Source organism: Schistocerca nitens, chromosome 4 (genome assembly GCF_023898315.1).
Source record: "Schistocerca nitens isolate TAMUIC-IGC-003100 chromosome 4, iqSchNite1.1, whole genome shotgun sequence".
Lineage (NCBI taxonomy): Eukaryota > Metazoa > Arthropoda > Insecta > Orthoptera > Acrididae > Schistocerca > Schistocerca nitens.
The window spans coordinates 262436787-262464190 of NC_064617.1; the positions used below are offsets into that span (position 1 = coordinate 262436787).

The 27404-nt window shown below is 40.7% G+C and overlaps 1 protein-coding gene across 1 annotated transcript in view; it reads left to right on the forward strand.

Moving 5' to 3' along the window:
* LOC126252241 (intermembrane lipid transfer protein VPS13B) overlaps window positions 1-27404 on the forward strand; it is a 199787-nt gene that overhangs the window by 115107 nt on the left and 57276 nt on the right. Inside the window, exons 13-15 of the mRNA XM_049953114.1 lie at window positions 3102-3274; window positions 13975-14131; window positions 20493-20627. Of these exons, the coding sequence (XP_049809071.1) occupies window positions 3102-3274; window positions 13975-14131; window positions 20493-20627 (465 nt within the window). The remainder of the gene's footprint in view (window positions 1-3101; window positions 3275-13974; window positions 14132-20492; window positions 20628-27404) is intronic.

Below are 27404 nucleotides of genomic sequence, written 5' to 3' on the forward strand. Positions count from 1 at the left end.
TTTAAATATTTGACAAGTCATGCCACTAGCTTTTGGATCCCATCATCAAAGAACTCTGTTGCCTGACCATTAAACCAGTTAGTAACAGTTTCTTTCAACAAGTCATTATTTTCCAAGCACTTTCCATTAGAAATTCCTTCAGTTTTGGAAACATGAAAGTTTGATGGCTCTAAGTCAGGGCGGTATGGTGAATGATCAGTAATTTCCAATGAAATTTCTCCAGTTGCTCCTTTGTTCTTGCCGCAACATGAGGCCAAGCATTGTTGTGAAGCAGAATGACACTGCTAGAGAACAATCCCCTCCCCTCCTCCCAGCATAATGAATAGCGTGCCTAAGCTTTAATATTGTTTCGCAGTACCTTTCAGCATTCATTGTCATTGCTCTTGGCAAAAAGTCTAACAGAAGAATGCCTTTTGGGCCCCAAAAAATCATGCCATGATTTTCTGTGGTGAAGGTTCTTGTTTGAATTTTCATGGTTTTGTTGGGGAGTTTTAATGAAGCCACTCACTGGCTTGACATTAATTCTCTGGGGTGTAATGCACAATCCATGCTTCATCACTGGTCACAATGTGACTCAAGAACTCATCACCATCCTTGTGATAACACTAAAAAATGGGCAAAGAATGTGCCATTCACTTTCTTTTGTGTTGTTCTGTCAACATTTTCGGCACCCATCTTCCACACACTTTTTTGTAGTGAAGTTTGTCAGTAACAATGTGAAAAACTACTCATCTTGAGACTTGTGGAAATTTGTGATGCAGTTCATCAGTAGTGAGTGCCTGTTTTTGTGAATTACCTCGTCAACTTTTTGTGTCAAATCATCATTCATGACAGTAGGCCATTCAGATTGATATTCATCAGGAAAGTTTGCTTTTCCTTTATTAAAAAGCCTACAAAATTTACACACCTTTCCATCTCATTCATTACACCTGCACCACAAACTTCAACAAGCTGCAAGTGAATTTTAACAGGACGAATTTGTTTTGCATTTAAGAACCAAAATAAAGAGCGCACTTCACAATTGGCGGGATTACTGATTGACATGACAACAAATGGACATCATGTGACAGGATGCTTGGACACGATGTGCTATCAGTTCTTACTTTAAAAATGACCCTCTTAAATATGTACATGTGTAATGCTCCCTTTTGACTTGGTATCAAGACGTGTGCCCTTTCTTCTGCTCTAAGATGATGTAGATAATAAGGAACTCTTATTGAGACTGGTGGTACCATGATTAAGGCACTATACTTCTATACTATTATATTCTATTCTACCTGTTCACACTTAACTTGCATTTTTCACGTTTACCCCCAAATAATAAAATGATTATTAAAATGGTTTTGTAAACACACATATGGTGAGGTCCAGTCTCCAGTAATCTCTGTATTAACTCATCATTTTATGTTCAAGAATTTGTAGATTATTTGACATTCTAATTTTACTATCAACCATGTGACAAACACTGCTGATTTCTGGTGAGTGCAGCTTCTTCGTACATTGCCATTTATAAGTAAAATGATGGTGTTGCTGATTATCATTGAACATATCCGTATTTCACTTTGTTTTTGTTGGTCTGTTGTTGTTTGCATTACACTGTAGTACTGTTGAAATTGCGATCACATTGGTAATGAAATCTTACATTTTTTCATTTCTTATTTTCACATTTGATACATTCCAGTTAGACATTTTGTAAGTATATCTTAATCTGTTGTAGTGGATTATCAGCTCTTCCATTTATCTCTGACATGAGAGTAAAATTTCAGCATTACTACTCTGTGTGTAGTCAAATGTGTTCGTCAAAGTAAAACGTGTTTGTCATTTTTTAGCTTTCTGTGTATGTATTGATAACGATAGAAAACTAACAAAAAACTAAACTTGTTAGAATTTGTGAATCAGAAAGTTTGCCTTTGTAGAATTTTATTAAATGTGCAAATAATATGTCTACTTACAATAGATTGCAGCTGAATGAGACATTTATGACTGTTATAAGACTTTTTATAAGAAGGCACTTATTTCTTAATTTTTATTAAAAAAATGTTTATGAAAGAAACACTTGTGAAATGAGATCTTTATAAAAATAAGATGTTTATATAATTAAGTGTTCATAAAAAGAGACTTGTTTCTGTAACAGTTATCTTGAAGTGTTCAAACATTTAATACTAGAAAACTTATTTTAAAAAATGAAAACCAAAAGTAATGCATGTGATTCTTCAGTTTCTCCTGGCATATTTATTGCTTGAACAGTCCACAGGTGTACTGCCGATCCATAGTGCCCAATGAGCACAATATTTTGGCACTCAGACATGTGGCAATCATCAGGTGCGCTGAAGTACTGAGCTCCTGAGGGCGGGCGGCTGTCAAATCCCCTCCCCTTGAGAGGCGTTCTCTCCGCGGTCCATACCCACGAGTCAGCAGTTACTGAGACACTGGCGTCAGTGTGTGTGGTGACATCAGTGTAATTGAGGAGGGCATTTAAGATGGCTGCCTGCCCTCAGGAGCTCAGTTCGTCAGCGCACCTGATGATGGCGACATGACTGATCGCGAAATATTGTGCCCATTGGACACTATGGACTGGCAGTACACCCTTGGACTGTTTGAGCAGAAAAGTAATACAGACTAAAATGAAAAATAATGAGAAAACTAAAGCAGAAAAATGAAATGAAATATTTGAGGGTACAGGTCGGTGGATGTAAAAGCATTTTGCATGCTTGAAACCATGGGAACTGGAAACACTGAACGACAGTGTACAGACAAAAGCTATTTGACCATATGAGGCCTTACGATGTAGTTATTTCTCACCATGTCTCATAGTTTCACTTCCCTTCCTGTTATTGATTAGGATCAGAAAATATTTAGATTCTTTTAGTTCTAGCTTGTTGTGCTTAATGGGCCACAATTTGTATGTGATACCAATGTTTTAGACTGTTCTGTTTGTGCTTTAGGACTACAGTTTAGATTGTATCACATTAACCTCTTGAATACAATGAAAATCTTTTTTAGATATATGTTTATTATCTGTCTCTTCACACTCTCAGAAATATAACACCTGTAGCGACTATAATGTTTTATCTTGAATTTAATGAACAGTAACTGTTCAGAGCCTAGCCGTGAGCAGCTGCCACCAGCTTCAGCAGAGGATTTTGAGGCGCTTGAAGCCAACATACCTGTTCAAGTGTTTCAAATAACATTCTTCAAACCAGAAATACAACTGCAGTTGGCGACTCATCCTCCCTTTGAGCCCTCTGTTATGCAGGCAAACAGGAAACGCAAGGTTAGCTTCATTCGACATAGCATTAATGTCATTGATTTTTTTCTTAATTCCTGAGCTGCTTGTAGAATGTAATCTGTTTCTTTGATGCATTTTGCTTACTGTGTGTGAACTGTAAATGTTTGAGTTGTGAATACAATGTTTTGTGAAAACTGATCTTTTGTGGGACTAGTCTGATGCGCTTGTTCTTTTAGAAAGCTGTCTGCCTGTTTTGTATGGTATGGAGAGACATAACGTTATTGATTTGAGAGACGACAGACATTTGAAAATGACAGATGATATACAAAAAGCCCTTGGTGGTCCATGGTGAAAACCTAGAAATGGTAGCACATATGAACTCAGTAACGTGACGTGATAACTAAGCATAGGAACCATAATCTGGAAGTGATAAGTGCCATCTTCAGTTTACATTTTCTAATCCAAAAATTTGTTGTATTCCTAAATCAGTTCAGGCAAATGCAAGGAAGGCTCTTTTAACCACAGAATGGTGTCTCTCTTTCCTATTCTTGTACAATAGTGATAGAGGGAATCTATCTATAATGTCTTTTTTTAGGAATGTTATATTTTAGGACAGAAAAAAGTATATACAGCAAATTAAACAATGGAAATTCCAGGTAGGGATATCAGCAAGAAAAGAAAAGATTGCTACTCACTCTAAAGATGACCTGTTGCGTTGCAGACAGGCACAACAAAAATACTGTTACTTGATTAGCTTTTGGGCAAAGCCTTTTTCAGAAAAGAAAACGCACACTTCACACAAATAAGCACGCCTCATGCACATGTGACCATCGTCTCCGGCAGCTTGCACCAGAATGCACTGTCATGTGGAACAAAAGATCCAATCTGAATGGAACGGAGGAGCAGGATACAGGTGGGGGGTGTCTGGCAGAGCATGCAGGGACTCTGGATGGAGGGGTGACAAGACTGCCACAAAGTGCAATGTTAGGAGACTGTGGGGCAAGAAGTTGGGACAGGTGGGGGTATGGGAAGTGGAAAAGAAGAGGAGCAAGAAAGGGGAAAGGCAGGTACGCACATTGGCAGAAGGCAGCACACAGTGAGGGTGAGAAGACGTGAGGTAATAGGACAGAGAGGGTTCAAACTGTCGAGTGGAAGGTGTGGGGCAGTAGGTTGCCATAGGTTGAGGCCAGGGTAATTTTGGGAGCGGAGATTGTGTTGTAAGGATAACTCCCATTTGCGCAGATCTGAGAAGGTTGTGTAGGAGGGGAGGATACTCGTGACATGAATTGCTGAAGCAGACCTTTGAAATCAAGTGTGTTATGTTCAGCTGCACATTGTGGTAAGGGTGGTCTACTTTGCTCTAGCGCACAGTTTGATGACGGCTGTTCGTCCTGGTGGACAGTGGGTTTGTTATCATGCCAATATAAAAGGCTGTGCAATGATTGCAGCGGAACTGGTATATGAGATGGCTGCTTTCACAGGTGGCTCATCCTCTCATGGGGTAGGATAAGCCAGTGATACTACTGGAATAGGAAGTGTTGGGGGGTGGATTGGCCAGATCTGGTACCTGGTTCTTCAACAGGCATATGATATTTGGAAGGATGTCCCTCATTTCAGGTAATTGGAGCCCTGACGAAGGATGTGGTTTATTTGTTCTAGTCCGGGGTGGTATTGTGCGACAAAGGGGACGCTCCTTTGTAGCTGGTCCTTTCAGCAGAAGAGAGGACAGCCACACACAACCTCAAAACAAATACTGACCTAATCATCCTACCTGCAGACAAAGCTTTCACCACTGTCATTATGAATTGCAGTGGCTACTTTGCAGAAGGCGACTGCCAATTGTCTGACTTCTCCACTAATAAAATCTGCCTGAGTGGTCCCCTCCCAAAAGTCCAACACAACCTCTAATCCCTGTTTAAGGCCTTAAGCCCTACCAAGAATCTCTCCCCAGAATCCATGTCCCTCCTCATCCCAGTGGCACACCGCACATCTACCTTCTACATGCTCCCCAAAATCTGTGAATCCAAAAATCCTGGACTCTCCTCTGTAGATCATTATTGTGGCCCCCTCTAAAAGAATTTTGGCCCTCGTGACCAATACCTTCAACCAGTTGCCCGTAATGTAGCCTCCCACATCAAAAGTTACCAACCAATTACTTCACTGACTCTCCACCATCCCCACCACTTTACCTCTTGGATTCTTCCTGTCACTGTTGACGCTACCTCCCTATACACAAACATACCTCGTACTCGTGGTCTTGCCACCATTGAACACTACTTTTCCCAAAATCCTTCAGGCTCCAAAACCATTACCTCATTCCTCATACACCTTACTAACTTTATCCTAACTCACAACTACTTTACCTTTGAAGGGAAGGTATACAAACAAATCTGTGGCACAGCCATGGGCACCCCCATTTCACCCTCCTGTGCCAACCTGTGTATGGGTCATCTAGAGGAGACCTTCCTTACCTCCCAAAACCCCAAATCCCTGGTCTGGTTCAGGTTCATTGATGATATATTCATAATCTGGACTCGGAGCTAAGATACAGTATCCTCAATTTTTTTCAACCTCAGTACCTTCTCTCCCATGTGCTTCACGTAGTATTTCTCAAGCCAGTGTGCCACCTTCCTGGACGTTGACCACCATCTCTCTGATGGCTGCCGTAACACCTCTGTCTACATTTAACACACAACCACCAGCAGTATTACGTTTCAATGCTGTCACCTGTTCCACACCAAAAAATTTCTCAAATACAGCCTGACCACCTGGGGATGACATATTTGCTGTGACAAGAACTCCCTTGCCCAGTATGCCTAAGTCCTCAGCAAGGCCTTCACAGGCACTATTTTCCTGACCTAGTCCGCAAACAAATCTCCCATGCCATTTCCCCACACACCCCCCAGTCATCCCACCCACTCTCCCTAAAATAGTGTTCTGTCAAAAACCCAACCTTCACAACATGCTAGTCCATAACTATGCCATTCGCAATCCCAACTCCTTGCTACAGGGATCATATCCCTGTGGAAGACCCAGTGGTCAAGTCTTGCCCAATCCACCCATCCAGCTCTTCCTATTCCAGTCCTGCCACAGGCTAATCCTACCCCATTAGAGGCCAGGCAGTCTGAGAAAGCAACCATGTCATATACCAGCTCTGCTGCAATCATTGCACAGCCTTTTATATTGGTATGACAACCAACCAGCTGTCCAGCAGGATGAATGCTCATTGTCAAACGGTGGGCAAGAGCAAAGTACACCACCCTTTAGCACAACATGCAGCTGAACATAACATGGTTGATTTCAATAGATGCTTCACAACTCAGGTCATCTGGAGCCTCCCCTCCACCACCAGATTTTCTGACCTGCGCAGATGGGAGCTATCATTACAACACACTCTCCACTCCCGAAATTATCCTGGCCTCAGCCTATGGTAACCTACTGTCCCACACCTTCCACCCAACAGTTTTCACTGTCTCTGTGCTGCCACCTTCTCCCTATTCATATCTATTCACCCTTATTGAGTGCAGCCCTCTGCCAATGCACCTGTCTCTCTTTCCCCCATCTTGCTTCTCTCCTTTTCCGCACCCTGTTTCCCTTCCCCACCCCCCACCTCCCCATCCACCCCCACCCCTGTCCCTCCCTCCCAAGTCCTTGCTCCACAGTCGCTCAATGGTGCACCTGGTGGCAGTCTGGTCATGCCTCCATTTAGTCCCTGCACTGTCTACCAGACAGCATTCTTCTCTCTCTCCACCCGTATCCTGGTATTCTTTCTCATTCCCACCCTCTCCAGACTTTTGCTCTTTTTCCATGTGACACTTGCAATCCAGTCCAAATACATAGGACATTTGTTTGCATATAACATTGGAATTCAAGAAACTGAATTTAATCTCCATTTATTTTAATTCTTGCTTATATTGTGGAAAAATAGTTCCAGTACCATCAGTTTTATGATGTAAATAAGAAGGAAGTTTGTGGCAACAGTGGAAGGTAAGACAAAATTAATTTTTAATATGATACCAAACCAGTGATTAGAAACAGCAAACAGAAAAAAATGTGGCAGTCAGATGAAAAATATGAAACTGTTACACTTGCCCTTGGCGTACTCACTGTATGGTTTTGCACTGCTAGAGCTCATTTACATTCCATCTCAGTTTGTTATTGAGAGATTATAAAAATGGTTCAAATGGCTCTGAGCACTATGGGACTCAACTGCTGAGGTCATTAGTCCCCTAGAACTTAGAACTAGTTAAACCTAACTAACCTAAGGACATCACAAACATCCATGCCCGAGGCAGGATTCGAACCTGCGACCGTAGCGGTCTTGCGGTTCCAGACTGCAGCGCCTTTAACCGCACGGCCACTTCGGCCGGCAAAAGATTATACTAATGACCAGTAACCAAACTACTTTTTCTCAAAAACTGCATTGAAATTGGATGTCTTGAAGAGTAGCTTCATCTATTTGGTGATGAAAAGGCGCATCAAATAATTAGACATAATATACGTTCTGCTGATTACTATTTTATGTAAGCCTTTGTTGTAATCAGAACTCATTGAAAGAGACAGACAGTATTAGTTTGTTGTGAATAAAAGAATGCTTAGTGGATCCTTGAACTTTTCTGTACCCACTGGCACTGCACTTTGCTCAGCTCCTTCTAACAATTTTATTTTCTATTGTTCAGGGTATGCAAAGCTTTTTCTGTTAGCCTTGTTGTAGATTGCTACCCACAACTTTTTTTCTATGTTGCTGATTACTACCATATTGCCCATTCTCACTGACCATGTTTTTTTCTTGGATACACTCTTCAAACAACACACTTTGGTCCATACATATCGCCTAATTGCCTTTCCTTTGCTCTCATTTTTCTGCTTCTTTCTGTTCCTCTGCCTCCAAACCAATGTCCTTGGTCAAAGGATCTGCAGCATTTCTACATTGTCATCAGTTTTGCTACTTAATTGTTTGGTTCTGTGTAGAGTGAGTCAAAGCCATGTCATTCTTGCAATCACTTAGTCTGAGAGTGGATTTTCGTGAAAAATGTGAAGTGAAATAGATTGACACATTGTCTGCTTTCATTTGGTTAGAGACAGCTTTATACTAAGCTGAAACTGGACAATGGAGACATCATGAGGATATGAATTAATATTTCTGCCATTATGATCTTATTATTTGGGTTCTTACATTGAGACACAAATATTTCTGAAATTTGGATTTTATTACAACGAAGCAGAAACTTCAAGGTTGTTGAAGCTTTTGTAGTTGCAGTTATAGTGTGATGAATATTCTTTACTTCTATCTGCGTATTGATCTGCCTAAGGATGGAAGATGTATGTAAATCTTCCTGTGATACAGAGCAAGAAGAGACACAAAGACCCTCATTTTGCATACGTCACAGAAAAACCACCATAGATTTCTTTCACTTACAGTAAATACTTTGTGTAATTGAGCTGCCGTGTAACTTTTAAAATTTGTTATTTGAATTTATTGTGTCACAAAGTTGACACACAGTGCAGTGGAACAATTATAATGTTATTTGTAATTAAAGCTGCTCAAAGATTCTTAAGATTAATATTAATACAAAACTACCACATCTGTATACCCACATATTATGTCTCGTGTCATTTCCTTTGAATGAACATCACCTGGGAATACTTGCAATAGCCTTCACAACAAATCCTCATAGAGTTGTGCCAGTATAATGACTTAAGAAGTATAGTTATTGTATACAATGTTGAAAGCGTTGAAAGCAATTTCTGGAACACACTGTCATATAAGCACTCCATCCGCTGTCTGTCAGAAGCATGGCGAGTAGTGAGTGCAGGCAGCTTGGCGTGCTGTGTACACTAGCATATATAAGATCATCATGTTCCAGAGTTTGCATTTAATGTTGCATCTCATAATTAGAGTGGTTAAGTCATTATATAGGCCCAACTTTTTGGGGAACATTATGAAATCTGTTGGCAATGTTACATGATGAGGAAAACAGGTTGTGACGTAATAAATGTGTATCAGTGCGGCTTTGGTAGTTTTTAATAGTAATAATAGTATTATTAATAATAATAGTAGTAGTAGTAGTAGTAGTAGTAATAATAATGACCTCTGGAACTCACGATGACTGGTGATTTTTTGTACGTTTTAGAGATCAGCACGAATTCAACCATTGTGTCAGCTTGCACCAAATTCCTTACCTCAAGTAACTTTGGAATGTCAGTGCCTGGATGCAAAGATGGTGCAACCTATGTATCCTAAGCGGCTAGTGAAGACAACATGCCAACTACCATCTCCGCCTCAGCACATGTTTGATATGTGCCATTCAGTGTTTAATGTGAAGGTATGATTTACAGATGCAACCTATAAAATACATTTTGTCCAACAAAGCTGCTATATAAAATAATAGCTCCAAGATATATCTCTTTACTCCAAGGAGTTCCATATAAAGCAGCCAAAAATAAGGGGTAGAATGATTGTTCTTTGTCTTATATCCATAACTGAAATTTTGTATGACACTTGTAAGAGCCAGTAAATTGCAGATGATAGATAATGCTACTTATGTAGAACAAATGGTCGTATATGACATCTGAACAAAATTTCTAACATGGAGATAAAAGTGTACGGTGCTCAACAAACAAAAAATCTGAGATTGTAAAATGCAAATTCTTGATCTAAGGTTGTGAAGTGTCAAAAGATTTTGCTGACATAGTGCTACATACATATGCATACACAAACAAACAAAAAAATTGTTGCAGTCACCCTGTACCCAGATGTTTGAAGTGCCAGTGAGATGAAGTAGTGTATTCAACATACCCAGGAATCCGTCCTGAATTTTCCATTGTTAGATACCCAGGAGTCCATGGTTCTTTATATGTCAAACTGACAAAGGTTTAGCTACCATTGAAGAATTATAAAGAAGTGCTTTTATAAGCCTAGGACAAGTTAGAAGTTGGAGATACTGCTGTAGAATACATACAAACTATTCCTTAAATGTCAATTTTCTCTTCAGAAAAATTTTGTGCTGTTTTTGTATTTCATATCAGTGCACACTTCACTGCAGAGTGAGAAAATACATTCTGAAAGCTGGGCAATATTCATAAAATGTAAAATAAGGAGAAGGCAACCACACAATTGTAGTGGACTGGTGTGTGGCCCATAGATACATGTATCAGAAAACAGTAATCAGCCCAACCTTTTAGCTCTTGCTCTTTTACTGAAATAAGTAGACACATTCATACAAACAACCACAGACACCCAAATGCACACTCCTGCAGCCACTGATTTTAGTTTTACTTTTTGGGTACTCCCCCATTTTATATTGATCTTCTCTTCAGTGGGAAGATGTTCAAGCAGTTGTTGGCCTGCATTGGTAACAATAGCATAAACCTTCCTCTTGCAACAAGTGTAAGTTCTTTTTCTTTCTCCAGCTATTTTAATTTTTTTTATCTCTCTTCCTTCCAGTGTTCAGTGTTTTCTGTCTTTATTCCCATTTCCTACTACACCCTATCTATCACTGAGATGGGTAGCATTGACTACTAAAATTACCTTTATAATGTTCCACTCTTGTTGCCTATTCTCCTTGTTCAGAGATATGTTTATTGGCACTTTGTAAGAAGATTTGCATGTAGTCAGTGTATGTATCTATTGTTGAAATGAAGTGACACAGTGTGTGGTGCCTTTTCTTGTTTATACTGAAATAGTATCTGCAACATCTACATCTAAATCCATTCTCAGCAAGCCACTGAGTTGTGCATGGCAGAGGGTATGTCCATTGTACCAGTTATTAGAGCTTTTTCCATTTCCATTAATGTATGGAGGTCCACCCTCAGTAGCTAAATGGTCAGCGTGACGGATTGTCAATCCTCTGGGCCCGGTTTCGATTTCTGGCTGGGTCGGGGAATTTTCTCCGCCCAGGGACTGGGTGTTGTGCTGTCCTCATTACCATCGTATCATATTCATTGACTGCAGGTCGCCGAAGTGGCATCAAATTGAAAGACCAGCACCCGGCGAGTGGTCTGCCCGACAGGGGGCCCTAGCCATACAATTAAGTAAATAAATGTATGGAGCATGGGAAGAATGACTATTTAAATGCCTCTGTGCATGCTGCAATTAATCTGCTCTTGTCCTCATGATTCCTATGGGAGCAATATATAGGGGATTGTAGTATAAAGCTGATTCTTGAGACTTTGCAGGTAGGCTTTCTCGAAATAGTTTGTGTCTGTCATCAAGCGTCAGTCAGCTCAGTTTCCTCAGCATTGCTGTTGGGCTCTCCCTTGTGTCAAACAAACCTGTGATCATGTGTACTACCTTTTTCTCAGTATCCTCTGTTAGTCTGATTTGGTATAGATCCCACACACTTGGGCAATATTCTAGGATGTGAAGCATGGGTGATTTGTAACCGACTTCCATTATAGACTGGTTGCATTCCCCTAGCATTCTACCGACAAAGTAAAGGCTGCCACTTGCTTTACCTATGACTGAACCATGTGGTCGTTCCATTTCATATCCCTACAAAGTATAAACAACCAGGTATTTGTATGAGTTTGCCAATTCCAACTGCAACTTATTGCTATTTTAGTCCTAGGATGCTATATTCTTTAATTTTAGTAATTGCACAATTGCTCATTGTTGAACATTTCAAGAAGTTGCTAATATTTGTGCCACTTTGAAATCTTAATCTTACCAAGATTTGACTGAATATTTGTGCATTGTAGTTTTATGAACGCACACACACACACACACACACACATGGAGAGAGAGGATGGCGGAGGTGCAGAATAAGACTGGCTTAGCCTCAATCACCACATGTGTGAAGATAGATAGTGCTGCCACATTGTCATATCATCTGCACACACTACACAAAACAGAGAAAATACTATTGCATCACTAACTTGAAATAGCATACAAGATTAATAAATATTATTTACATAAATGAAAGCAGTGTATTAATTGCAACTATTATTTGACAATGAGCCTCACCTGTTTTCCTCGGGTGGAAGATTGCACAGAGTCTGGTAAATTTTTTTGTGGCACTGCATTGTTTGTGTGTGTGTGTGTGTGTGTGTGTGTGTGTGTGTTTTGGCATGCGTGTACCGTCATGGAATTTCATTGTTGCAATTCTTATGTCTGTGTTGGTAAGTACTTTCCTGTAGATTATCTGTGGGCTTTTTACATGCTTTCCAGCTTCCTCTTTTCTCGATTTCAGACTTCTGTTTCATATGGTATGTTTTAGATTGTAAGATGTTAATTATGTACTATATCAGTTTGCTCTAATGTAGCATTCACTGTGTTAGGATGCACACTGTTGACTACTTGTAGCTGTGTGTTCAGAATTTGCCTGTTTGGAATATCTTTATTTCTGTACAGTTACTTCATTTTTATATTTTAGTATGGATGACAACTTGCTTCCATATCTGTCTAAAGATAACTACTGTATCCTATGTTCAGATTAGTTTAGAATTAAATCTATCTGCAAGCACACTTTTGTCAAATGTTTCAAAAACCAAGACCAGATTCATTGCATATATATATATATATATATATATATATATATATATATATATATTTCATTAAGAAGATTTATGTGAATGTCAAATTTGTGGTGTGAATGGTGGCTGTGCTATTTCTTTATACTGACTCTGCTGGACTTCGGTCCATTGATTTAGCATTCATGCAGCTGAGATGTGTACTGTGCCAGGACAACTTGATACAGAGTATAAAATCTTATGGAGAAATGTAAAAATATTAAACAGTTATTGATTTCTTGGGGCCCACATTGAGACTGTGAACTTGGATGGAACAGTGTTTTACTCCAGCAAGTTACCTCTACTGAAGAAATCAGTGCTTTGTACTGCTGCCAAGACAAATAAAAGTAAAAGTGCCTACAAAACCCTTGTTTTCAGAACTGTTGCTTTCTTTCTCAGTGAGGAGAACACACATGTAAGAAAAGGTTTTACTTATGCAAGCTCTCGGAGTCGGAGCTAATGGCTTCTTCTCCAGGCAGAAGTGTTGAAGGGGAAGGAAGAGGGGTGAAGAGTAAGAAACTAGAGAGATTTATGAGAAAGGGTGTACTTTGTAAAAGTCACCGAGAAGCCTTTGTAAAAGTCACCGAGAAGCCCTGGCCAGGGAATTTTTACCAGACGGGATAAAGAAAGACTGATTCTCTCTCTCTCTCTCTCTCTCTCTCTCTCTCTCTCTGCCAAGGCATAACACAGTAGGTGCAGACAACAGCTCCTATCACGTGGGGAGTGGGGATCAGAATGTTTAACAAACTTCCAAAGGGAAGCTGCTTTGATTTCGAAAATATATCTTTAAGGTATATCTTATTAGTAAGAGATTTTATAGGAAGGAAGATATATTTGGGTTTAATGTCCCTTAGACGTTGAGTTCATTAATGGTGGAGCACAGACATCAATTGTTATTTAAGGATGGAGAAGGAAATCAGCCATGCCCTTTCAGAGGAACCATCCTGGCATTTGGCTGGAGTGATTTAATAGCATTAAAGAATTACTCTTAGAGATATAGGTTACTTTCTTTTGCACCATATTATTTGTAAACAGTAGTGACATATTAAGCTTTTATAACTATCCCAGAAAGTTATGACATGAATTGTAACATTTGTCCACAATCCAAAACAAATCTTATATTTGTCTGTGCAGAATAAATAAATAGACTGTGTTTGTTGGTAGCAATAATCTAATCTTTTTTTTTTTCATTGAAAACATGACATGTAAAAAAATACAGTTCTGCTCTCTTCCAGTTTGTGGGCATTGCCAGCTCTCTGATTTTGGATGCCAATTGTAAGCGAACTACAGTTCTGCTACCAAGCAATTTATCATTCAGTCAGCGGAGCATTGTCCTTCCTCAGTACTGGGTTGACCCAGCTATACCTCATATAGAGCAAACTGTAGAAACAGGCAAGTAGTAGCCATGATATTCTTTCAGTAAAAATGTGTGTGCGTGTGTGTTATAAATATTATTTAGCGGTATTGATTCAGTAATTGAAGTGTAGTATTCATCTAACTGCCAAATTTGCACAGGTAGGTCACAGTTTTCCATAAAACTGTATTATATTAATAAAGTAACTTCCACAGTGATAATTAAACAAACAAAAAATGTACATTTGTGATATGTTAAACTGTTGTGCTGGACTTAGATTCACACTCATATTTCTGCCTTTCAGGGGAACTGCTATATCAGTTGTACTTTCTGTGCAAAGGTCATGGATCTGGTTTCAAATTTGGGTACTGACCACAATTTCAGCTTTTCCTTAATGTTAATTTCAGTGTATACTGTGCTAAAGAAACATTTGTCATTCCTTGGTTTGCTTCACAAAATCTATTAAGTTGTGTCGCAACATGCACTCATGAGGAGGTGAATAAGAGATAGCTGGAGAGATAGTTCTTCTGGTGCCATGGTAAATGCAACAGTTCCACCTGTCAAGTGAATGGGATAACATCAGATCTTGTACTGATCTTTTGAATAATAATCAAACACAGGAATGGCTAAATGCATGATATCAGTTCATTTGTTTGTGGCGAAATCATGGATGCCTAATACATAGGGTACTGCGCACGCTCGTGGCTTTTCACATATCGCCACATTATGGATGTACCAGGAGCATCTTGTGGAATGCTGCCACAATAAGTCAATTGCTGTGGTCAGCAAAATATTGATAATGGGGTCACTGTTGACTTGCATGGATTGCAACAGCTCAGGTGAACCACGTTGCAGCAAATGACTTCTCTGTTTAGCGCTAAAGATCTATTGGTGAGCAGCCATACCATTCAAAACCAGAACAGAACTTCTTGTTAAGCAGCATCAGTGCCCCTACCCAGTATGCACCACGTCTCACAATATGTCATGGAATATGTAGATTAGCATGGAAAAAGGTTGTCTGGTTTGGTGAACCATGTGGACGTTTTTGTATCTGCTGCTGGCAGGATACAAGTAAGTTGGAACCCACATCTAGCACATGTGCCATCACCTACAGCTTTCAGTTGGGGCAAGTGTTGGAAATAATATAGTATGGGGGATATTCATATGGGGCAGAATGAGCCCCATGATAACATAATCTCATCTTTCACTGGTTAGTGATACAAGAATGTACTGGATGATGGTGTATAATTGTTTCCTCACTTACAGGAGCCTGCACACAACCGGTACGTTCACCAAGACAGTGCACTACTTCATAGTTCCCCAAAAGTATCAAAACTTATTTGAAGAACACTCCGTGATTATGAGGTTACTTATATGGCTACTCTGATCAATCTGGCCTTTTGGGAACATCCAGAATGCCATTTCTATTCCAACTTCAAGTTGAACAAATATATTTCAAGGACGACACAGTACATGTAAGTCACAGATCAAGTAAACAAAGTAAGACGTGTGTACACTTTAACAGTCAAATCAGAACTGAGTCCCCGACGATAATGGGTCGAAATGACAGGAGACCTGGGGGTCGCATCTGCTGGGGCCCCGTGCACCAATCTGCCCGTTGTGGCAAGTCCGGTTGTTATAACAGGAGACATGGGTGATGTGTCCGCATCTGTAGGAGAAGGAGGCGAGTACAGTTGTTCCGACAGATGTTGGTCATCTGGTTTCTGGATGGGCACGTCTCCTGTTGGCGTCAGAACTTGTGCTGGCACCGGGATGATGGTGAAAAGACTGCGTTGTGAGTAATGAGAGATTCCAGTATCCCGAGAGTCAGGTAGAGCCGAAGGTGGTGTAGTGGCATCCGGAACAGGCGTTGCTGGCACACGAGGTAGAAGCTGGTCCGAATGACGCACTGCAACACCCGTGTCCGTCTGGATTTCATACAGGCGTCAGCCACGGTGTCGTAAGATGCGGCCAGGACTCCATTTTGGCCGCCTGCCATATCTGCGTACCCATACAAGGTCACCGGCGGTGAACCGGCCAAGCGAAGGCACCCGCGGCCGTGAGGTGGAAGGCTGCAGAAGATGAAGTAGCATGCGGGGCTGTCAGCCATGTAAGCACTCAGCCAGGCTGTGGTCGCCCATGGGGATGAAACGGTAAGAAGCCAAAAATTGGAGAAGCGCATCATCAGCAGCAGAAGTAGTCTGGAGTTTCCTCATATGAGCCTTAAATGTGCGGACCAGACGTTCAGCCTCACCGTTTGACTGTGGATGGAACGGAGGGGCCGTGACATGCATGACGCCGTGACGGGCACAAAAATCCGCAAAATCGGAAAGGCAAATTGTGGACCATTGTCAGTAACAAGAGTAGAGGGAAGGCCTTCCATTTTCAGTAACAAGAGTAGAGGGAAAGCCTTCCAAAGAGAAAATGCGAGCTAGAGCATTTGTGGTTGCCGCGGTGGTAGGCGACGTGTAACAGACAATGAAAGGAAAGTTAGAGTAGGCGTCAATAATGAGAAGCCAATAAGTACCTAAAAAAGGTCCCGTGAAGTCAGCATGAATACGCTCCCAGGGCTTCTCAGGCGAAGGCCACGGTGACAAAGGTGACTTCGGGGCGGCGGTCTGTGATGCACAAGGGCCGCAGGCAGTGACCACGTGTGGGATTTCAGAGTTGATGCCTGGCCGGTACACATGACGGCGCACCAGAGATTTTGTGCGAGAGACACCCCAGTGCCCTTGGTGAATGAGGCGCAAGACCGAAGCACGCAAAGACGCAGGTACCACAACACGTGGCGAAGCATTTTTGGTGGAAAGGAGGACAACACCATCCCTAGCTGTGAGGCGGTAATGCAAAGTGTAGACGTTCTGCAACGGATCAGAAGTCTTAGCGGACGGACTTTCTGGCCAACCCTTCTGAATACAGTGTAAAACCCGGAAGAGGATAGGATCAGAACCTGTAGCAGCCGCCAGCCGGTCCCCGGTGATGGGGAACCCGTCCACAACCCACTGCTCGGCAACATCCAGGTGGAAACACAAAAGTTCTTCCCTATCGAATGCCAGATCAGGACTCATGGGAAGGCGAGACAGTGCATCAGCATTCGCATGTTGAGCCGTCGGCTGGAAATGAATCTCATAATTGAAACGAGACAAGTAAAGAACCCAACACTGGAGGCGGTGTGCAGCCTTGTCGGGAAGTGACGTTGATGGATGAAACAAGGAAACAAATGGTTTGTGATCCGTAACAAGATGAAATTTGGATCCATAGAGAAAAACACCAAATTTATGAAGAGCATAGATAATGGGCAAAGCTTCTTTTTCAATTTGGGAATACTTTTGTTAGGCATCTGTGAGCGTTTTGGAGGCATAAGCAATGGGTTGTTCAGAACCGTCAGAAAAATGGTGCGCAAGGACTGCACCGACCCCGTATTGAGAGGCGTCCATGGCAAGAACAATATGTTGGCCAGGTCGGTAAGTAGCCAGGCATAGGGCCTGTTTCAGCATAGTCTTCAATTTCTGGAAAGCCGCATCACATGACGCGGACCAGTGAAAAGGCACGTTTTTATGCAACAGACGATGCAATGGCTGAGCCACCGAAGCAGCAGACGGTGAAAACCTGTGATAGTATGCTATTTTCCCCAAGAAGGCCTGCAGTTCCTTAACAGATGTAGGGCGAGGCATCGATCACAGTTACAGTTTGCTGAAGTGGACGAATACCATCCCGAGAGAGTTGAAACCCCAAGTACGTGATAGATGCCTGAAAAAATTTTGATTAAAGTGTGCAGAGATTCTGAAGATGTTCTTCAGTGGTGGAGCCAGTGACAACAATGTCATTCATGTAATTTATACACCCAGGGACAGTGAGCAATAATTGTTCCAAGAATCGCTGAAAGAGAGCAGGGGCGCTGGCAACCCCGAATGGCAATCGTTGGTATTGATAGAGGCCGAAAGGCATGTTAAGGACCAGAAACTGCCAGGAAGTGGCGTCGAGAGGAAGTTGATGATAAACTTCTGACAGGTCAAGTTTAGAAAAATACTGGCCTCCAGCAAGTTTAGTGGACAATTCTTCAGGTCGAGGCATAGGGTAAGTGTCGATGAGGCATTGAGCATTTACAGGGGCTTTGAAATCGCCACAGAGACGAATATCACCATTGGGCTTAGCAACGACAACGACAGGGGAGGACCACTTTCTGGAAGTGACAGGAAGCAAGACCCCTGAAGCAGTGAGACGATCCAGCTCCCATTTGACCCCATCACAAAGTGCCACAGGAATGGGCCGAGCCCGAAAAAACTTAGGCCGAGCAGTGGGTTTGAGCGTGATTTGAGCTTCAAAGTCGTTTGCACGGCCTAACCCAGGAGAGAAAAGGGACGAAAATGTCATCGACAAGGAAAACAGTTGAGCATAAGGCATAGCATCAGAGACGATATTGACAGAATCATCTATGGAGAACCCAAAAACGCGAAAGGCATCAAAACCAAAAAGATTCTCCACATTACTATGGTTGACCACAAATATGGGAACAGTGCGAACGACAGATTTGTAAGATACCTTAGCATCAAATTATCCCAAGAGAGAAATCTTCTGTTTATTGTAAGTCCGTAATTGCCTAGTGACAGGTGACAGGAATGGAGAACCCAACTGAAGATACGTCTGAGAATTGATGATAGTGGCAGCAGAACCAGTATCCACCTGCATGCAAACATCCCGACCAAGTATTTGGACAGTGAGGAATAACTTCCCTGAAAGGGAAGAAGTACAATTGACAGACAACACAGAAGCAGAATCAGTGTCATGTGCATGAACAGCAGGTATGTGGTCAGATTTGCAAACGGATGACACATGACCCTTCTTTTTGCATTTATGACACACGGCCCAACGGTTGGGGACAATCCTCTCGTGAATGTTTTGTAAAACACCGCGGACATGAAGGAAGTTGCCGTGGGGTTTCCTGCAGTTTCTTAGAGGTTTGTTTACGGTTAGGCCGAGGCTGCGCTTGAGAGTGTACTGCGGCCACGTCGGCCGGCGGGGACACACTGCACGCTTTGTCAACAGCGCACAGAGGTTGTACGTCCCTGACATCACCCCATGCCTCTATTTGCGCTCCAACAGCGCAAGAAATTTCAAAAGACTGAGTGATGGATAGGACTTCATGTAGAGTCGGATTTGCCAACTGAAGGGCACGTTGCCTAACTTCATTGTCGGGCGCCGACCGCATAATAGCATCCCATACCATGGAATCGGCGTAGGATTCTTTGTGAAAGTCAGTAACAAATTGACACTTTCGACTGACGCCGTGAAGTTCAGCAGCCCAAGCGCATAGGATTGATTCGGTTGTTTTTGACAACGATGAAAGGCAAGACGAGAGGCTACCACATGCGTGTGCTTTTGAAAATATACGGATAGAAGTGAACAAATTTCAGCAAAGATGCAGGATCTTTCAAAGGAGCCAATTGCGACCACAACTGATACATTTGAGGTGAGAGCCATGAAACGAACAGAGACTTACATGTTTGGTCATCCGCGACATGAAATGCCAAGAAGTGCTGTCAAAGACATTTTTCGTAATCAGATCAGTCTTCCGCCTTCTCGTCGTAAGGAGGTTAAGGAGGGAGAGAGAACGACGAGAGACGCCACGCATTGGATGCCGCGACGAAATCACGAATCGCATTTGTGAGAAGCGTTTGCTGTTCTATGAGACCTTGCAGTAGTTACTCTAAAGTAGCCATGGAAACCTGTGGATCAACGAAGAAAAAGAAAAATTCACTACCTCGTCGCCAATTGTTCTAACTTCAAGTTGAACAAATATATTTCAAGGATGACACAATACATGTAAGTCACAGATCAAGTAAACAAAATAAGACGTGTGTACACTTTAACAGTCAAATTAGAACTGAGTCCGAGTCTAGCGACCGCTGGCTGGCTGGCTGGCTGCTTAGGTGGTGCTGCTGCTGCATGGCTAGTAGACAGCGCCGCATGTAGAGGAAGCACGTAACTGCGCGGCGGCACTTTGAAAGATCGGCGAGTCACAACAATTTAATTGAAACCAGTTCCTCAAATTTTGTGGATTACATGTGACAGTTTAATAGCAGTGAATCAGGATGGCTCTCAGATATAATTCAAATTTCATAGTCCAGCCTTGTGCAGTTTGCAGTACCTTATTCTTTGAGCTTTGATTTATAATGTTTCTTCTTCAATCCATTTCATTTGCTGGTAGCTCTTAAAATTACAAACTGTTCACTTATGAAATGACTGGCCAAATGTTTTTCATTTCTTCCATACATACTGCATGTCCAAACAAGACTAATTTTTAGCATGCTTCATGTGTATTATTCATTTTTTAGAGAATATTGTTTTTCACTGTTCACTGTGTACCTTCATGATTAAGCCTTGTGGTTTTGGTTTCAGAAATTGTAACTGTGACGTGCACTAAGGCAAAGATGCTTGTTATTGAGTGTATTGTTCAGTCGGTCTTCAATGCTTCACATACTAGTAATATTATCAATACAACAACACTACTGCAGGATGCCAGAAAGGAAATGAGTAAGTACATTACAGTATTGCATTGTTAGAAGATCCCGTCTTAGTCAAGGATGGGATTGAGTTCACTGCTGTTGTTCAAGATATTTTAGGACACAGAAAGTTTATAATCTGCTATCACTACACCATTGTAATTAATTTATATCTGTTTGTTCCAGAACTGACCAGTATAAATCTATTTTCTATAATTTTTTGATACCTTACAGTTCAGTCTCACATTCCCCGTGACACACACACACACACACACACACACACACACACACACACACACACACACACAATGTTAAAGAGAGAAGGTCACAAAACTTGAGATTTACTTTTACCATATTTCAATCAGTCACTCTGTATTCTATTTATATTACACATTAAATTACTATTTTAGTTTCTTGTAGAAAAGATAAAATACTTGCAAAGAAATAAAAGTGGGTTGGTGGGGGAAGGGGGGGGGGGGGTGTTTGCACCAAGAAGGAATTATACCAATAGGACAGAAATTGGTAGATGTGATGTACTTGTACAGACAAACAAGTGATTACAATTTCAGAAAAATTGGATGTTTTATTCAAGAAAAAGAGCTTTACAAATTGAGCAAGCCAGTAACTTGTTTTGTCCACTTCTTGCCCTTATGCTAGCAGTTATTCGGACTGGCATTGATTGATAGAGTTGTTGGCTGTCCTCCTGAGCAATACTGTGTGTTAGATCTTCAAAATTCCAAGATGGTAGAGGACCCTGCCCATAATGCTCGAAATATTCTCACTTTGAGAGAGATCCACTGACCTTGCTGGCTATGGTAGGATTTGACTAGCACAGTCAGCAACAGTCAGGTTGGTATCCTACCGCTGTCTGGCACATCTCCAGGCACATCTTCACTGGTCATCGGGGCTCAGTTTGAAGCGGAACTCATCACTCAAGACAATTCTACTCCAGTCAATGAGATTCCAGGCCAAAGACATGTCTGGAGTTACCCCATACAGTGGTGGGGTACCAACTGACTGTCACCCACCATATGGCCCGACAGCCTGGAGTGATGGTCTGGTGTGCCATTTCTTTCCATAGCAGGACCCCTCTGGTTACCATCCGCAGTACTCTTACAGCACAGCGGTGTGTCAATGAGATTCTATGCCCTATTTTGTTGCCTTTCATGGCAAACCATCTTGGGCTTAGATTTCAGTAAGGTAATGTCTGCCTGCATATGATGAGAATTTCTACTGCATGTCTTCGCGCTTGCCAGAACATACCTTGGCCAGCAAGGTTGCCAGATCTCTCCCCATTGACAACGTCTGGGGCATTATGGGCAGAGCCCTCCAGTCATCTTGGGATTTTGTCAATCTAATGTGCCAGTTGGACAGAATTAGACACAGTATCCCTCAAGAGGATATCCAACAACTCTATCAATCATTGCCAAGTCGAAAACTGCTTGCATAAGGACCAGATGTGGACCAACGTGTTACTGACTTGCTTAATTTGTGAAGCTGTTTCTCTTGAATAAATCATTCAATTTTTCTGAAACTGTAATCCTCCAGTTTTTCTGAAACTGTAGTCATTTGTTTGTCTGTACATGTACATCAGATGTACCAATTTCAGTCCCATTTGGATGATTCCTTTGTGGTGCATCTTAGTGTGTAATATAAAGTGTGCACTCAGCTTTTAATGTTTACAGCTGTGTGCCAAGCCTAGGTGTAATACAGCTTCACAGCCGTCTGTGATAGTGTACTACTACAACCTGAAACAGTAAAATGAATGCAAGTTAATTATCAAATGTGCTCACTTGTACAGAACAGGAATTTTCTTACACAGTAGCAAAACTAGTTGCAGAGAGAGTTAAATGACTCCATGGGAATAAATTTAAGCACAAGTGGAATACCACATATTTTTATTAGGAAGAAGGTGAGAGCATAGTGACCAGGAGTTAATCATATGAGGAAAGTATAGTGACTGATTAATGCTAATTGCATAGAGAAACAAGTCAGTCAAAGAAAAAACTGAACACAGGTTTGTGAAGGCATTGTTGCGAAATATTTTTAGCATGTTTTTTGTCATGCTGGCAGATCTCTTTCAACAGACTTATCGCACAATACATGGGAGGGAGGGAGAATTCACACAAACGTTGTGTGGTCAGCAAATCTGCTTATTCCACCGATTCCCGCAGTTGAAAGCCAGACAAGAAATTAGCATTTTTTGGTGATCGTTAATTGTTCACAAAATAGACCAATCAAAGTTTTCTGCCTAACTGCAGTGTGACAGACAAAGCAGACAACAATTTTAAAAAAATACCTTGGAGGAGAGAAGAAGAATTATTGGACAATATCAAGAGGAGGTAGACAGGATATATGGGAAAGCAGCAGAATACAACTGAAGAATTTGGTTTTATTTGATAACAGATTGGCAGAAAAAAATGCTTGTAACCAAGTTCTCAGTTGCCATAGCATGAGGAACTGGCACTGAGAGAACTATGGACGAAGGGGTCTTAGGTTTGTTTGTGGGTGGAATTATTCAGTAGTCTTTAAGTCATGGATATTGGGGAGTAGCGGTGCAGATCAGGTATAGTTAACCTTTTTTTACCTACCACTCACTTTTGTTTCACTGTTAGTAATAGCATTTTCTAACCGTCAACCTTTTCTACAGTAATGGTGATTTATGAAGAAGAGAAGTAACACTATAAAACTTATAAATCTGAGGTACAGCCAGTTAAATTGTATAATAATAATTACTTACCAAATAATCATGTAAAAATTATATGAAAACCTAATGAAAATAATTTTGTAAACACTGCTGCCTACTGACCACTGTGATACCAGGTTGACTATCACTGGTGTAGATGGTGGTCATATCAGAGGTTATTAACAGTTTGGGGGCAGAAAAGGAGATAAGAGAGAGACATCTAACTTAGAAGTGGTTATCATTTTTAATACTTCAGTGAAATCTTTGGACAATAGATATCAGGTATTGAACAGCTGATTCTGAGTTTCCTTAGGATTTTTTTAGACCACAACAATAGAAGAACTGAGACTGTTTGTTTCACCTTACTTCTGAAGTGGATGAAAGATGAAAGTATATGATTTAGGTAGAGTAAAAAACTTTTGTATGAGATCTTGTGGACAATATTTTTTCAACTTATTTTGCAGACTTTTACGTGATTCGTGGTAATTGGTCACAGTGTGTGCTGGTCTTAAAGCTTACAGAGAACTGCTGTAGGCCCTTCTTCATGTAACGACCCACCTCCCACTCAGTCACATTCCTTACTGGTAGACCTCATGAGTGTTGAGATTGTAGTGGTCAGTGTATTTAAAGAAACAATAATTAACTTATTTTTAAGGACTGCCTCAGTAACTGTACAGTTATCATCACTGGCTATGGTGCAGAAGGACCTGGATTTGATTCCCAGTACTCAGACATTTCTAAGCTAGTAAGTTTGGAATGGGTCACCCAGTACCGCCTCAGATTCTTTTCTGAAGTAGGGAGGTTTGAAACGGCACCCAATCAGCCTTGTGAGGCCAGACGAGGAGCTGCTTGGATTCATCGACTGGAAACAACAGCTGGAGGATTTGGTGACATGCTAATCACTTGTCCCTCAATCAAAGATCCCTCTTTGTACTGACTTTTAGGTATCAATCAGCTTGCCAAAACAGGCCTAAGGTATAATCTGTAAGTGGCGTTTATGTTTACTAATTTTTAATCTGTTTATGGTTATGTGTGAGGGGGTATTCTAAAATCATAGGATTTTCTCCTTTCAAAACAATCTTATTAACTTCAAACTGCATTTTATTAAAAATAATTCATTTGTCCATTCAGTGAATTCAATGTTGTAAGCATTTTTCATTAGCAGCCAACTTGTCCTCCCCCCCCCCCCCCCCTACCCCCTTGCTTCTGTTGTGTGTCATCAAATCACTGTCTTTTCAAGTCCCTTTTCATGCACAGGAGTGAAAAGATATTGCACTATCCCATCCCTCTCACCTAAAATCAAGAAGCATTTCCTTGATGTTTGATTTAAAGTGATAAGAGTTCCCCCCCCCCCCCCCCCTGAGGCAACAGTGACATCTTCCATTGGCTAGATTTTTGTATGTGTTTAGAGTTATAACCTAGCACCATGACTTGTCTTTGGAAAAAAAATTTACGTTTGAAACTGTGCTTTCAAAGCATAGCATGTTTCCATAAGTTGCTTTCAGTTATTTCTGTGGTGTTTTTCATGAGCAAGAATCAAAATTTCACAGTCACACATTGTGCACTTATACCCACCCTCATTAAAAGCTAGGAGAAATTAAAACAACAACAATGAAAAAGATTCACTGCAGGCAGAAAAATTCTTCCCGGACTACACCAGAGACAGCACTTCTATTGCAAAGAGCTGCATAACACACCCATGGTGAAAAAGTGCATACTACAAAACCTCTGCTGAGTGCAGCACTGTTCTGGAAACGTTTAGGTATCTCTTCATTTTGTTATCTATAAATAAACCAGGATCGTCGTGAAACAAATAAATCAGTATGAATGTTTCCAATAAAAAACATTATGTGGCACTGCAGATTTCTTATATCAAAATTTGATTCCTTAATAATCCCTCCAGGTTTATCGGTGGAATTCATGGACACATTGCACACAATTTTAGTACATTTATTTTTAAATCTAAATAGATTAGATTCTTTACTCCTGCAAATCATTTGTTTTTATGTATTTGATTAAATATTAAAGCTATTTTATCAGCACTTTTATTAAGTAATTTGTTACAGGACTGAACAACTCTGGTTTACATGGCCCACAGAACCTGAGAAATAAATAAATAAATAAATAGAAAGAGTTGATAAGCTACTGAACATATTGTAACTAATTAACTATGAGGGAGATTTTTGTTTGTTTCTAAAATACTTAATTCAGCTGTACAGGATTGTGTTAATAGTGATTTTATAGTCAGCATATTATTATTGGTTTATTCCTTGGGATTGTGAGAGATGGGGTGCATTGGTTAGCACATTGGACTGGCAATCAGGAGGACTACAACTCAAACCTGTGCCCGGCCATCTTGATTAGGTTTTCCATTATAATATTTCCTTTAATTTTCATTCAAATGTTGCCAGGGTATTAGATAAGCATCGTTTACTACTCCTACACCTGGAGAAAAAATCAACTGAAGTAAGTAATTATGAAGTTAACCAATATGCATCCTCCTTGAACTTAAATTTTTTTGCTGCAGGGAAGGTTCTCATTAAAGTTCAGTTGAGTTAAAATCATTCAATATTATCTGTACAGAGAAATTACAGATTCTCTTCACTGTCTTGAATGCTCTTAATTGGACTCCTTCATGTATGTTGTTGAAAATTTAATAGTTGCTGCTGAGAATTGTTATACAATAATTAATGGTGCTCAACGATCTCATGTAAGAGCAGCTGCAGATCTCTACTGGTCGCTTGTAAATTGCTGATAATATTTAGGATTTTGTACAGAAGCTTTGCAAACTGATCCAATGCAGTTCGTTATCATTTGGTTTGACAATGTGTAGCCAGACAGCAGATTACTTCAGATGTCAGTAAAAACATTTCCCAGTGTATCCGAAGCCTCTGATGGAGATTTGTCAACAAACTACTTGAGTCAAATGTCTGAACGTCCTACAGAAGCCTTTGCATGTGTGTTCGTTCTTGGAAATGCACCATTTATAAAATGAAACTTGTTTAAATATGTTTTCAACACTATATTATATACTTGAAGAAAATTACGGTCTTTTCTCTTCAATACTTTTAACACATTTGTCACAATGGCAAAGTAAAATAAAACTGCCTTTAATGACAGACAACAATGAATTACAACAATGTTCAAGTTTTGTACAAGGCTATTCTCAATCACGTACAATAACAGTGTGTCCTCTGTCTCTGCTTTTTGATTTAGATTTTTCTATCCACTGAGCAACTACAGCCCAAAGAGTAAACCCATCTCTCTCACTGATGGAATGTGGAACATAACTGTATTTCAGAATTTATCATCAAAACAATAGAGAGTTTGTTGTGCTCATCAGCTGGTCAGGTTCATAAACAGATATTCAATAAAACATCATACGCTAGCACAGTCTTGGGAGCTGGGTTATTACAACATAATTTTCCCAAATTGCCCCAGGCAAATGCCGGGACAGCTCCTTTGACAGGCCCAGCCAATTTCCTTCTTCATCCTCGAATCTGTTCGAGCTTTTGTGCCATATGTAATGACCTCAATGTCAACGGGACATTAGACCCAAATCTTCCTTCCTTAAAGTGCCAAATGTCCTTTATGAGCATACAGACGCATGCATGCACACATGCAAACACACACACACCATCTCAATATGTGACTTGTAGATTGAACACTGGAGACTGTGTTAACTAACTCACAGTTCATTTAGTACTAATCCTACTGCATGAGTAAGTAGACAGGAAAGTAACAATGCAGGCACATATGTTTCTTTACTTTAATGTAATACACAATTTGATTGTTATACTGCTGATATTTGTGTAATTTAGAATTACAAAACTTTTTTCAAAAAAAATTATGTGATGGTTTGGAGGCGAGAAATGCTGTCTGTAGGAATCAATAGGACTGTATTCAGCAATCAACAGTTGTATGAAATCAGATTTCTATTTTCATCCAGTAAGCAGTAGATAGTGGTGCCATGTGATGTTTAAAGTGGTGCCATGATTGATGTTGTATTTATGACCTCTGGAAGGCATTCAGCGCAGTTCCACACTTTTGCCTAGTGTAAAAATATGAGCTTACAAAATTTTCGGCCAGCTTTATGATTGAATTTCCTTGTAATTACAGTTC